Source organism: Rhinopithecus roxellana, chromosome 10 (assembly GCF_007565055.1).
Source record: "Rhinopithecus roxellana isolate Shanxi Qingling chromosome 10, ASM756505v1, whole genome shotgun sequence".
NCBI lineage: Eukaryota > Metazoa > Chordata > Mammalia > Primates > Cercopithecidae > Rhinopithecus > Rhinopithecus roxellana.
Genome location: NC_044558.1, coordinates 59602652 through 59617933, shown reverse-complemented (window position 1 = coordinate 59617933; position 15282 = coordinate 59602652). Strand labels below are relative to the sequence as shown.

The window sequence follows — 15282 nt, the reverse complement described above, 5'->3', positions numbered from 1 at the left end:
TTTAACTGGATATTTGGCTGTTTTCCTCATGAATCTTTTTAATTTTTCCCCTCAGCTGCAGGTGTACTCTCCCAGAGAATCCGAACAATCATACCCTCCAGTACTGGAAGGACCACAACATTGTGACAGCAGAAGTCCACTGGGCTAACCTGACTGTCAGTGTAAGTTTTGGAGCTGTCAGATGTCCTAGCATTATGACCACAGGTTTAGGAGGGACTTCTAAGTGAAAGGGAGGAGTGGCCCTTTGGCAAACTCTGGCATTTACCAAAATAAAGCTTTTTAAAAAACAATTCTTACTCATTTTCTTTTATCCTTTCAGAAGTGTTCTTGTACGTAAAAGGAGAAGATTACCCTTCTCTTTTCTTCCCCCACATCCTACCCAGTGACCCTGCACCAAGGGTAGGTGGGGATGAAACCATGCAGGACAGGGGGCAGATCCAGACATGTGGGGTTGAAGAATATTCAAGTTTGGAGGTCCTCTGTGATAAGAATAATACAAGTTGCCAGGGTCCTTCCAGAGCCTTGGAAATAGTATTTGTTCAGAACACTTCTGGTTCTATGTCTTAGGACCATAAGTAGCCACCCTACTTGAAAGTTGCCTGTGCAAGAGAGGACCCTGCAACTGCATAAAGGTCAAGGGGATGCTGCTTGCAGCCTCTGCTCCCAGCAACCATGGATGACAATGAGTGGTGGACTCAGAAGGAAACAGCTATTTATTCGGTTGTGTCTGCCTTTCATCACCCGGAATGCTTGTTCCTCCAGGAATGCCAGGAGATGCATGGAGAGTTCATGGGATCTGCGTGTGGCCATCATGGACCCTATACTCCTGATGTCCTCTTTTGGTCCTGTATTCTCTTCTTCACCACCTTCATCCTCTCAAGCACCTTAAAGACAGTTTAAGACGAGCCGTTATTTCCCAACCCGAGTAGGTAGCATGTTCATGCGTTTCTTTCATGTTAGAATCAAATATAACAGAATCTTTTCTCAGCCTCTATGCTGCTTATGGGGTTGATTGGCCAGGTGGAGAACTCCAGATGTCCTGATGAGCCACACTGGCATTCTCTCCTAGTGTCTGGCAGCCTCTTTCGTAGATCTGTGGTTGGGAATGAAGGGTTAATACTTAAAATCTTTTTGGTCTACAAGTGCCAGTTAAGGTTAAGGTGGTAGTGATGGTTTTTAAAAAGTTATTAAGTCTTATTTCCAGAATGCTGTTATGTTTCATTTCCAGAATTCTGAGACACTTAACACACAATAGCTACAGCTGGCTCCTGAATACAGTAAATTGTGGTTGTGACCTTGGATACTTTAGGGGACCCAAAAATCTTCTCCCAGGGATGGCTTTTTAAATAGCTTATGAAATCACTGACGACAATGACTGCAGCAACCAGCATGCTCCTGACTTGGTTTGTATTACTGTTTGACACCTCAGCAACCTTTCCATGGTGCAGATAGCATTGTTTGTATTATGAACAAGGCTTTTGCCAGTTTTGGCAGGGCAAGATTAGAGGCTGAGTGTGGAGTAGCTACGTGGGCTGTTTCTTTGAAAGGGAACTTGAGAAGGTGGAGAATGGCTACTGGGACCTCCTCACAGAAAGTTAACACTGAAAAGGATAAGTGCATGAATTATTTACATCCTTCAGTCACATGGAAACATCTATAATAAATGACCATTACATTTGCCATGTCAAAAATATAAAAGGAAGATGGGTGATCTACAGTGACCACAAAGTTTGTGCCACAGAAAGGCCCCCTAAAGGCCTTGATTACATGTACTTTTACCACAGTATACCAAGCTAAACCTCAAACATATGAATCAGTGAGAAGAAGCCACATACCTTTTTAATTTGCCAGAAAGTTAGAACAGTCAGATATGAAGAAATACATTGGGTATTTGTAGTTTATTTAAAGAACACAATCATGCTGGGCATGGTGGCTCACACCTGTAATTCCAGCACTTTGGGAGGCCCACACAGGTGGATCACCTGAGGTCAGGAGTTTGAGACCAGCCTGGCCAACATGTTGAAACCCCATCTCTACTAAAAAAACGAAAGTTAGCTGGGCATGGTAGCACACGCCTGTAATCCCAGCTACTTGGGAGGCTGAGGCATGAGAATCACTTGAACCTGGGAGGTGGAGGTTGTAGTGAGCTGAGATTGTACCACTGCACTCCAGCCTGGGCGACAGAGTGAGATTCTGTCTCAAAAATAAAAAAGTTAAAAAAAAAAAAAAGAACACAATCATTTGATGCCTTCTGAAATAGAACTGAGAAAAAATTTGTTTTAGTGATGATATACTATTGTAGATAGTATTAATAAATGTTTAAGGAGAAGATAATATTAAAAAGGGTATTCATTTTGCTGGCAAGAGATCTACCATCAGTACATCAAAAATGGGGATGTGCTCCCAGTCCTCTGTTGGGGGATGGGTGGTAGTGGCCTTCAGAGAAACCTATTTATGTGGCCAGTGGTGTGGCCTTACCTGCAGTAAATGAAAAACCTTCTTGGTGTTTCATGGAGAAAATCAGCTTTTGGGTGGAGCATTATTTATGGCATTTTTTTTTCATTGCACACAATAAATTTCTGACCTATACATGTATAATACAGCATTTTCTTTTCTTCTTCTTCTTTTTTTTTTTTTGAGATGGAGTCTCACTCTGTTGCCCAGGCTGGAGTGCAGTGGTGCAATCTTGGCTCACTGCAACCTCCGCCTCCCGGGTTCAAGTGATTCTCCTGTCTCAGCCTCCCAAGCAGCTGGGGTTACAGGCACGTACCATGCCTGGCTAATTTTGTATTTTTAGTAGAGATGGGGTTTCTCCATGTTGGTTAGGCTGGTCTCGAGCTCCCAACCTTAGGTGATCCGCCTGCCTCAGCCTCCCAAAGTGTTGGGATTATAGGGGTGAGCCACCATGCCCAGCCAATACAGCATTTTCAATAAAATATATTTTTAGTTTAAATCATACAAAAATTCATAATATGAGTTTGTGAATGTGTGTGATAGTGTGAGACCAACTGTAAAGGTTTGGTTTTTGGTTTTTAAAGGCTAAGCAGTTGGTATTAAGCAAGTACATATTTTAATGAAACTGTAACTCAGGAACAGTTTAAAATATTAGTTTCTCACTTATATTTCAAAGCAGAAAAAGGGCCGAATTATCCCTTTAAGTGCTGTCAAGAATTCACTTGGGTTTGTGATATTTGGTGGTACAATGCCAGATGCCCACAGCAGCATAATATTGTACTTTGCTAAAGGTAGACAGATGAATTCTCTATTTCTCAGCAGTCATTTCCCCAAAAAGTATAATGTTTGTTTTTAGTTAAAATAGTATTGTTTTACCGTACCACATGATGACTCCCTGGAAGTTGTCATGCGAAGTGCCCCAAATTTGTATTTTCTCATTTCTGAGCTCTTTGCCTGCCTCCATTTCTACATTTTTCAGGGGCCAGAGGCTCATCTCTGCCATTTTTCCATGTATCGCCTCCTGATTTGACTTCACTGCTTATCTGCTGTGACTAGCAGTGTGATTTTGGACACTTTGAATTTCAGATGTGGCCAGGCACAGTGGCTCACATTTGTAATCCCAGCACTTTAAGAGAGGCTGAGGCGGGCGGATCACCAGAGGTCAGGAGTTCGAGACCAGCCTGACTAACATGGCAAAACCCAAAAATTAGCTTGGTGTGGTGGCAGATGCCTGTAATCCCAGCTACTTGGGAGGCTCAGGCAGGAGAATCACCTGAACCCGGGAGGCGGAGGTTGCAGTGAGCCGAGATCACCCTACTGCACTCCAGCCTGGGCAACAGAGCGAGACTCTGTCTCAAAAAAAAAAAAAAAAAAAAAAAATTTCAGATGCAAAGAAACTTTATGTGATGTTATAAAAGACAATTCTTTCCATTTTGGTTATTTCAGTATTTTAGTTGCAACCTGGGATTAAATTAGAGTTTCAAATGTGATGAAAAGTAGAACGATAGCATTCTATAATTTTCCTACTGCTCTGCACCAAATTCCAGAGTCTCTGGAGTTTCTATTTCAAATTATTCAGTCGAATGAAACAGGATTTATTGCTGTTTGCTTAACATATATTTGTTTGGTTGAAAGGATTTTTCCAGAAACTGTAGGAAAATAAAGCAGAATCAGCTGGGTGAAATATAGCACAAACATTGGATTAGGATGTGGTGAGTTGTGAACAATCAGGATTCTGGTTATGACTGGGGCGCCTGTCTCATAGGAGCTTAATACCATGTGAGCCAGGAATGCAGTGTCCAAGGCCCATGGCCTGGAGACCTGGATGCTGGCTGTGGACCTTGGGCAAGTCCTTCATCCTCTCTGTGCCTCACCTCATCTGCACAATGTTGTGATGACACCTGCCGTCTCTTTCCAATTATGCTTCAAGGATACAGTGAGATCTGATATGATGAACCAAGAGTATAAGGTGGTGTGCCATGGTGGGTCCTAGTTTAGCATGCTCCCTGCCTTTTCCTCTCTGACATTTTCTTCAATTTGGGAACAGATGGGATTGACAGAAGGAGGGGAGCTCATGGTGTAGTAATACTCTACTCAACTATGCCTACTGGTGTTACCTTCTAATGTTGAGTTGGATTTCCTAAAGCAGCCCACTTTGTTACTGAAGTTGCTGACTCCTGTGGAAATCCCCATACTAAGCAGCCTTACAAAATCCAGTCCCCATAGAATAGTGACTCCACACAGGCATCAAAAATGGATTGTCTTCAATTATGTTACAAAACAAAGGCCTTTTTGGGGGATGGAGGATGATTGGGTGTTTGGATTGAAATGTAGACAAAGGGGCTGGGTGTGGTGGCTCATGGCTATAATCCCAGGACTTTGGGAGGCCAAGGTGAGTGGATTGCTTGAAGTCAGGAGTTCAAGACCAGTCTGGCCAACATAGTGAAACCCTATCTCTACTAAAAATACCAAAATTAGCCAGGCATGGTGGTGCATGACTGTAATCCCAGCTACTGGGTTGAGGCACGAGAATCGCTTGAGCCCAGGAGGTGGAGGTTGCAGTGATCTGAGATCGTGCCACTGCACTCCAGCCTGGGTGACAGAGTGAGACTCGGTCTCAAAAAAAAAAAAAGGGGGGACAAAGATAGCATGTGTATTTTGAGCAAAATACACATTTTATAATAAAATTTTATAAACCTTATAAAATCAATGGTATAAAATCAATATTTAAGATTATAACTTATATGTTACTTAATTTCATTAAATAGAAAAAGAAATTCAGCCCTTCTGATGCCTAAACATATTGTAAGAAAGTGTACTATGGCTGCCCTTTTTTCTGCCTCACAAAACAGAGGGCTGTTTCTACAAGGCCAAGTTTTGTATAAATGCAATTTTTTTTTTTTTTTTTTTTTTTTGAGATGGAGTCTTGCTCTGTCGCCTGGCTGGAGTGTGGTGGTGTGATCTCACTGCAACCTCTGCCTTCTCCCGAGTAGCTGGGACTACAGGCACGCACCACCACACCCAGCTAATTTTTGTAATTTTAGTAAGAGACGGGGTTTCACCATGTTGGCTAGGATGGTCTCGATCTCTTGACCTCGTGATCTGCCTGCTTCGGCCTCCCAAAGTGCTGGGATTACAAGCATGAGCCCGGCCAAGTGCTATTCTTTATTTCAGATTGAGAGTTGGGAAAAACTGGAGCAAATAATGGGTTTCTTTCTTGCTTAAAAATGTATTTATATGTATGTCTTAATATATACAAGGCAGTTTCCCCTGGAATAAAAGTCTAGAATGTACTGCTTAATTTTACACATGTGTGCAGACAATACTATCTGTGAGTGAAAAGTGGATTAATACGTGGATTGGGTCAACTGATTATTAGCCTGTTAGGAGTTGTCTGTGTGAGACACGGTGGTATAAATGTGAAGTTCTCACTGTATGCAGATGTTCATGTGAAAGATAGTATTTTCTTCCTGTAAATATCTTTTGATTTCCATTTGTATGGAATCCCAATGAACATATCTTTGGAACACATAATGTGTCAAAATTTGTATTTTGTTCATTGATCTAAATGCCCATGTAACTAATCAGAAATCCAATTTGGCTCAGATTGGGAATTTTCTTTTAAAGGAAAAAAAAATACAGAAAAGACTACTGGAAGAATCATGTTCAAATGACATTTTACGTCAATGTTTCTTCAGTATTTTGGAGTTGACTTGGTTGTTTTCTCCTACCTACGATAGAATGTGCCTGCTGTTTCTCTGTCTCTCACTTTGGGCTTGCAGGAAGTACAACGGGAGTAGCCTGAGCCTCTTGTTCCCTGTATAATTTATTTGCTTTACCTGAACTGCCTTACCTGCAGTTCATAGTGAGAACACCTGGGGTTGTACTCTGACTCCACCTTTAAGTGTGATAGGGCCAAGTTGCTTTACTTCTCTGGGCGTTTTTCTTTAGAATGAATGGGTTAAACTAGATGAGCTCAGAAGTCCCTTCCTGCCCTAACATTCTCTTCTATTTTTATTTTCCTGTGGTTACTATTGTTAGGGTCAGACATGTGAAATGTGAGGGACCATTTAGAGATTTAGATGTTATATTTTTTGATTATTACAGAGTGTACACCGAAGTTTAGGACCTGTGTCATTTTTAGTGTCCCCACCCCATTTCTATTCCTGCTCCACTTGTCTTTACTTTCTTTGTAATCATCTCATTTTTTTTCCACTCTTGAGACTCACAACTTTTCAGTCCATGAGCTAGTTTGCTACCATCCCCCTCAAAAACAAATCTATTTAAAACACCCTCCTAGAAAAGCCTCCGAACCACCTTCAGCTAAATTTGTAACATTTATAGAGTATTTTAAAATTTTAATTCAACTGGAGTTATGATCCCCAAACAAGTGCTGACGAAGCTATCACAGAAAGGATGTCTTTTTCACCTTGTAGGTATCATTGTTGCTAAATCACATCAGTACAGGCCTTCTGTGGGGAGACAGCAGGGAGCAGGGGCAGGACTAGGGGATGGAAGTAGATACAATTGTGATCCTATCCTTTCTTTAAAGTAAAAAATCCTAAGTTATAAAACAAGGTTCTGGGCCAAGCAGAGTGGCTCACACCTGTAATCCCAGCACTTTGGGAAGTTGAGGCGGGCAGATCGCTTGAGCCCAGGAATTTGAGAGCAGCCTGGGTAACATGGCACAACCCTATCTCTGCAAAGTACAAAAAAAAAAAAAAAAAATTAGCCAGGCATGGTGGTGTGCGCATATAGTCCCAGCCACTCAGGAAGGCTGAGGTGAAAGGATCACTTGAGGCCAGGGAGGTCAAAGCTGCAGTGAGCTGTGATGACACAGTGAGTTATTGCACCCCAGCCTGGGCAACAGAGTGACACCTGTCTCAAAAAAAAAACACACACACAAAAAAACAAAGTTCTGCACTCTTGAATTGGTAATATAAGATGACCTGCACGGTGTCACAGAGATTTCCCACTCAGTAAATCACTCTGAAAGAGTTTGCTTAAGATTCTGTAGACTTGCGGTATTTAATGTGGGTAGTCAATAGCTACATGTGGCAAATGGCCACTTGAACTTAGGCTTGTCAAATTGAGACTGTACTGTACACATACAATTATACCAGATCTTGAAGGATTGGTACCAAAAAAGAATATAAAATGTTTCATCAATATTTTATATTGATTAGATACTGAAATGACAGTATTTTAGATATATCTATTAAATAAAATAATTTGATAAATATTATAGTTATTTTCACTTATTTTTATATTTTTTATGTGACTACTAAACAATTTAAAATTAGACATATGGCTAACGTACTTTTTTTTTGAGATGGAGTCTCACTCTGTCACCCAGGCTGGAGTACAGTGGCACAATCTCGGCTCACTCCAACCTCCACCTCCTTGGGTTCAAGTGATTCTCCTGCCTCAGCCTCCGTATAGCTGGGATTACAAGTGTGCACCACCATGCCTGGCTAATTTTTGTATTTTTAGTAGTGATGGGGTTTCACCGTGTTGGCCAAGCTGGTCTTGAACTCCTGACCTCAAGTGATCCACCCACCTCAGCCTCCCAAAGTGCTGGGATTATAGGCGTGAGCCACCTGCCTGGCCTGGCTAATGTAATTCTACTGGACATGCTACTCTACACTTACATGGTATGGGGTAGGCAGTGAAATACCATAGGTAGAAGGTAATTCAGTGAAGCATTCAAAGAGACAGAAACAACACAAATATTTTTGCTGGAGGCGGGAGCACTGTGTGGCACAGAACACCCTCCAGAAAGCAGAAAATTTTTCTGCCTGAAAACCAATGTATATGTAAGACCCCAATTAAAAACAAAAGCAAATAAGGCCCAAACTGTCTTCCCTCAGCTTTACCTGGGAGCTGCTACCTTTGCACTTATTTTTCTAGCATCTTCTAGGTGCCAAGGATATTAGCCACATGAGGGAGAGGAGCATATGTGTTTCATTTTAGGCATCTTTCTTTTGTGGTTCCCCCTACCCCAGGTATTGTTGAGTCTGTCCAAAGCTGGGTGAAATACCACGCAAGTCTTGCTGCTCTCAGTGTGCTGCTTCTCTCGGCCTTGGTGGAGGCTGAGCCTGTTGCCGGTACCCACCAGCCCAGTAGGTTTTGATGCTGCTTCCTGAAAGAGATCGTATTTGTTTCGTTTTTCACTAGTCACAGTTGTTGTTTAAACTACATCCAATTTGGGGGAAGAATACTTGCCTCTGATGGAAAGGGAGATAGGTGATTTATTGCTTCAAGTGTTTTAAATTAAAAGCTATTCTCACACACACACACACAAAAAGAAAGAAAGAAAGAAAAAGAAAAGAAAGGGAATTCAAATCAGGAGGAAATGGTGGTTTTTCCTGTAAGTGAGGTTTCAGCCAGGCACATTTTCAATACAGGGTACATAAATGGGAGGAGGACTTGGTTAATTAAATATTTCGTGTACAACCATATATGACTAGAATACATTCTTAGACTTCAGTGAGCCTACATGGCAGTCATGAGAGGTACGTATTAAATAAGTTCTGGGTCTTTGTTTCCTGTTAGGACAAATAGTTAACAGTGGCTATTCTATACTGACTACTTGCTCAGGCCTGGGTTAAGTGCTAGGGGGATACAACAGAAATTTAGAAGATAGTGTCTGTCATCAGATAGGAAGGAAAAACACATGAAACAATCAGGTGCCATATGCGACAGTAGTAAACAGTTGGATGCCCAACTGGGATGTATGTGCCGTAGAAGTTCAGAAGAGAAAAGGGCCACTGGGCCCCAGGATGGTCAAGTGGGCTTCATGTTGGGGATGGGGAGGCAGTGGATACTCAGAGAATTTATATTACATTCAGAGAAGAACTAACAAAACCATGGAGGAGGAACTGGAAACCTTGGGCTTCAAAGTAAAGTGAAGTCAGGCTAAGGTACCAGTGGTATTACGTGTGGCTAAGATATATTTTGCTCTCACTCTTTTGGAAGCTTAATTAAGGCAGGCATGGGTCATTTGCCAGGCACTGTATTTTATTAAAGCCACACTATAAAATGAGGCAGTCCTTTTAAGATGGATCCTAAATTGGATGGGAATCTCCAACAAAATAGAGATATGTGCCATGGCAGAAAATAAAGCAGTAAAGAAGTACAGGAAGTTCTGGGGGGAGGGAGGTGGCCAATTTTAAGTAGGATCATCAGAGAAGAGCTCAAGGAGGTGATATTTGAGTTGAACCTAAAAGACGTGAGGGAGCTACCCAAGAGGTTACCTGGAGGAAAAGCATTTTAGGTAGAGGCATGAGCAAGTACAAATACCCCGAGGTGGGAGTGAGCCTGGCATGTTTAAGGAAACAGCAAGGTGGTCTTTGTGTCTGGAGCAGAGTGGACAAGCAGGAGAGCAATAGGAGCTGAGGTGGGAGATGTGATGATGCCAGTTGTGTGGCCCTCAGGCCAAGAAGGCTTTTTGGCCCAGAAGCCATTTCAGGGTTTTGATAGAGGAGTGACATGACCCAACTTATGTTTCAAATGATTACTCCAGTGGCTGCATTTAAAAAACACTGGAGGGCAAAGGCAGAAGCAAGTCAGAGGCTGCTACCATTACCCAAACAGGAGCTGATGGTGACTTGGATCTGGGTGGGAGCAGTGGCGGTGGTAAGAAGTGATCAGACTTGGGATATGTTCTGAAGGGAGAGCCAATAGGACTTGCAAATAGACTGGATATTGGGTATGAGGGAGAAGTGGAGTTGATGCTGCTGCTGAGGTTTTTGGCTACCACTGAAGACCTTGGCTGGTCCCAGAAAATCCAAGTTCTCAGAACTACAGTCCCAACTTTGCCCTAAATGCCCCAAACATAACTCTTCAGAGGCTGGTCTGGGTTATGTTAGCATTTGTCAGGAGGGTTCATTTTCCCTCATCATATCCACACTTTATGGGCATTAATTGGGCGATTAACATATTCCTGTTGTTTAAATTTGCTTGCATTAATTCAACTGTAAGATGAAAACATTCTTCTGAGGATTTTTAAGGCTTTTACAATACTAACCTCTTTTCTACTGTATTTGACCTGCCAAAACATGTTTCCACTTCTTTCTCATGCCAGGTACGCTCCATGGTGAGTGACTTTGCTGTTTTCCTCACTATCTTCACAATGGTGATTATTGATTTTTTGATTGGAGTCCCATCACCAAAGCTTCAAGTTCCCAGTGTATTCAAGGTAAACAGATCTCAGAGTGCTTGGTGCACTCATGTAATTTCATACATTCTGATGCCAAGTAAATTTCAAAGGCCTTTTCATGTTCTAATCATGAGTTTTACAGCCCTCTAAATCTGAACCTTGCTCCTCATACCTTGTCATTTAGAAAAGCAAACTTCAGACTTTGTTGAATTCAAGTCAGAAAAGCCAGAGAACAGAAAAACCAAGGTTGTTTAATGAATGAAAAGTATTATTATTATTATTAATACCACTTATTGTTCTTAATATATTAATATTTAAACAATGGAATGTGCACATTTACATAAACATATTCAAGACACTGTGGAAACATGGGTCTCTGGAACAAGCCTCGCTAACAGCACTTTCATTGAGCATCAGCTGTATAAGGGCACTGGGAAGGATGAAAAAGGTAAAGGACTTGGCCTGAACCTTCAAAGATGGTGCCCCTTCCTTGAAGGAGGAGAATGGAACTAAGAGGAGCATCATCAGGAGTCTGGGGCTCCTGCCAGAGTAATCATGACATCTCTTTCGAAATCATCTCAATCTGATTTCCTTGTTTGTGTAACTTTCTCTAATATACGGTATTTTTCAAGAACCTGTACAAAAAGTCAAACAAATGATCAATACATGGGGACTCCAAATCAATTTCAGTTTGGGAGCACTGACTAAGTAGACAAAGAAGATAGAAAAGCTGAGCTCAGTTCCATAGATCCCCATAGGGCAGAGAGGAGAGAAAATCTGTACGTACTCAGTAACTTGAGAAGAATTATGAAGTAGGAAAATGGGAGAAGTTGGTGAGGAGAAGGCCGACAGGAATAAAGGCAGTCCCTGACTTCTAAATGCTCCCTTCAGTTGTCCCTTTCCTTTCTCTTTTTTCTCTCTACCCATGAAGTAGGCCTGTTGAAATACCTTCTTCCATATTGTCTGAAAATTTTTAATTTTGTTGAATTTGCTGAAATGCCACCAGTTGGAAGTTTATGGACTAACAAATCCCTCTTGTAAGTATAATACCTTCTAGAATATGACATTCTCACCTTTGTGTGAATGAGCACAATCAGCTTTCTCTCTAATACCTAGCTGAGGTCAGTGCTTCAGGAGGAATGGATTTTGTGTAAAAATAGGTAATTTGGGAACATTAAGCAGTCCTTGGAAAGGTTCCCTAAGGGATAGGCCTAAGATAGTCAGAAGGCACTGAATTTCTGGGACATCTGTGAAGAAGGCCTCTGGGAGGTAGGACAGGGGAGAAAGGGAAGTGGGAGAATGTCAAAGAATATGTTGCTCATGACAGACTCCATTTTCAGGAGGCAGAGAAGAAGATTTCTTCTTTTTGTCCCTCCCTGTTGTACCACATGACACTTAACTCCCAAAACCCAATCTGAGGGCTAGTACTATTACTAGGGTATAACGTCATTAAGGGTTTATTTAATAAGTTTTTGTGTTGGTCTGATAACTAACTACCACTTAGAACATTGTTACTAAGGAAACATAGATTCTATAAACTTTCAGAAGCTAACCCATTCATAATTTTGGACTTGGTGGTGTTATTAAAGAGTCTTTGAATCCTAGAGCCATACTAATAAGGAACCAAATCAAATATAACAGTCTACGCTTTGTTTCTTGAGTTTGGGTCAACTCTGGGCCAGTTGGTATCCCTGGCCTTTTATCCTCTAGCACCACTTGCCAAAAAAGGGGGAACTTGTCTTCCTCGGAGTACACTGCAGGGGTAGGGTCAGGATCTAGGTGAGTTTAGATATGTTGTGAACACCCCAATAAGATTTATAAACAGTTGTATTACAGGGGAATTGGAGAGGATCCTAGGTCAAACAAACCCCCAACTTTAGCCGTCTTAGGCTCCTTCTCAGGTCTCTGATGGCTGGACTCCTGTTTCACTACTGATGGGAGAAGACTGTTGGAGCAATCCAGTCCTATCAAAGCCCAAGAGATGCCATGCAGATGGCTCCACTTTGCCTTTGTTTATGCTGTAGACACACATTATATGGCTCTGGAGAGAAGTAGTAGGAGAATAGTCTAAGTTATGTATATTTTTCTTTGGAAGTCATTAAATTTTTTTTACAACAGATATAGTTGTTAATTATGTTTTAATTGGGTTAATGTTGAGATACAGTTGTTTTCTCTCTACACAGAGGTTTGGAAAGTAAGTGGAAGGAAGTGCAAGATTAATTAATATTTCACAAGAAATTGATAATTGAAGATTGACTGTTTCAAAGGGGATTTGGAACTATTACTGAGCAAAAGGGGCTTGCTGCCCAATGTGCTAGAAGCCAGTACTATGATACCAGGTTTTTGACAGAAGAAAAGTTTTTTATTTCAAGTTTACTAACAAGGAGACAGGAATTCAGCTCAAATCTGTCTCTCTGCACTGGCTTTACTGCAATAATTAGAAAAGGTTTAGGGGGTGGATTCTGGGATAGTAGGTTATTGGTAGAAGGAAAGGGGAGGTCTGGAAAGTCCTCAAGCATTCATAGTTATCTCTTCATGCTACCTTGGGTCCCATGTGCCAAGGGAGTTTCAGCAAGTTGTTTCTTTTCTTATCTACCATCCTGCAAACCCAAGAATTTCTGTTAGTCGTTGGTGTCTTTAACTCTGGGGAATGGTTTCAGAACAAGGTCATAGATTTCCTAAGGAGTTGCTGTATTTCATGCCTTTTTTTTTTTTTTTTAAGAACCCTCACTCAAGAATAAAAAGAAATATGGATATTGTGATCCAGTTTGATATGTTTTACCCTAATGACTATAACTTAAACTACCAAAATAATATATTTTTTCCCCCTTAGCCAACAAGGGATGATCGCGGATGGATCATTAATCCCATTGGCCCCAATCCCTGGTGGACTGTGATAGCTGCAATTATCCCAGCTCTTCTCTGCACTATCTTGATATTCATGGATCAGCAGATCACAGCCGTCATTATTAACAGGAAGGAACATAAGCTCAAGGTAAAAAGAGGTTCTGACCTAGAAGGCTGCTATGGCAATCTGTTACATTTTTTTTTTAATTGTAGGGTAAGCACATTTATACCAGAAACTGTAGAATCTCATAGAAGAGGTTCATAAGGGGTTTCCATTCTTTGTTAACAAAGACTGCTTTGGAGATGAGACTAGAGTGGAGCATGGTGGTATGGTATGAAAGCAACGTGGACTCCATTACTGTCCTCTCACACCTGTGGGGAAGGTGATTGGGTAGAGTTCCTGGTGATCCCTATATAGCTATATGCTTTGGGTCAAGCAGCTGTACAGCTTGTCTTCCTGACGTTCAGGTGGGGGCCTGGGCCACTGTTTCCTAGAGGCAGGTATTCTCCCATTGGTGTCTGTTACTATAGTTTCTAGGCTGAAACTGGAACCCTAGGATCCTAGGGAAGTAACAGAGCAGGCAAGCAACATCCAAATCTGTCAAGGATCTGGGGGTATGTGGTAGGAAGCCAATAAGGACATTTATCTCTAACTCCTATAGTTTCTACCATCTAGAATGGTCAAGATGTGGCATGGTGTCTGATTACTCTTCCAGAGAAGAATGGATCTTTGAATGTGTAAGACTCAGAGTAAGCTAGAGGCACTTGGAAAAAGAATCAATATTGGCATATATAAGACAGGCTAAGATTCCCCTTTTTCTTCTTTGTTTCCTCCTAACCAGGAGGGGCTACAAGACTCCTCTTGGATCCCGGAACCCCTTCCTTCTTATCCATACACCCCTTCCTGCTTTGGGCCTGAGACCCCTAGCTCACTGTTCTGTGCCCGACTACAGCTAGCCTACTGATGTGTTTCCCCACAGAAAGGCTGTGGCTACCACCTGGACCTACTGATGGTGGCCATCATGCTGGGTGTCTGCTCCATCATGGGCCTGCCCTGGTTTGTAGCTGCAACCGTCTTGTCCATCACACATGTGAACAGCCTCAAGCTAGAATCTGAATGCTCTGCTCCTGGAGAACAGCCCAAATTCCTGGGCATCCGAGAACAAAGAGTGACAGGCCTTATGATCTTTGTGCTGATGGGCTGCTCAGTCTTCATGACGGCTATCTTAAAGGTAATCATCCCTTCACTTATTCGGCAAATATCAAGGGCCTGATTTGTGCCAGGAATCATGCCAGGTGCTGGAAATACAGTGGTGCCAAACAGATATACGTACAAATCCCTGCCCTGAAAGAGTTTATTCTACAGAGGTAAGACAGATAATATGTAGTTAAGAAAATTAGTTAAGAAAACAAACATGATAACTACAGAATGTCAGTAGTGATATAAAGGAAATACACAGTGCTTTCTGGCACTATAGAGAATTCAGGAGGGGTCTATTTTAGTTAGGGTGGTCAGAGAAGACTTCTCTGAGGAGATGCTATTTAAGATGAGGTGTAGGCCAGGCAGCGGTGGCTCACACCTGTAATCCCAGCACTTTGGGAGGCTGAGGCGGGCGGATCATGAGGTCAGGAGATTGAGACTATCCTGGCTAACACGGTGAAACTCCGTCTCTACTGAAAATACAAAAACAAAATTAGGCGTGGTGGCGGGCACCTGTAGTCCCAGCTACTTGGGAGGCTGAGGCCGGAGAATGGCGTGAACCCAGGAGGCAGAGCTTGCAGTGAGCCGAGATTGCGCCACTGCACTGCAGCCTGGAAGA

General features: G+C 42.0%; 1 protein-coding gene across 1 annotated transcript in view; it reads left to right on the top strand.

Moving 5' to 3' along the window:
* Positions 1–15282, top strand: part of SLC4A8 (solute carrier family 4 member 8) — an 84959-nt gene that overhangs the window by 50375 nt on the left and 19302 nt on the right. Inside the window, 6 exon segments of the mRNA XM_010374008.2 lie at positions 56–161; positions 763–891; positions 893–925; positions 10541–10654; positions 13449–13610; positions 14443–14694. Coding sequence (XP_010372310.2) covers positions 56–161; positions 763–891; positions 893–925; positions 10541–10654; positions 13449–13610; positions 14443–14694 — 796 coding nt within the window.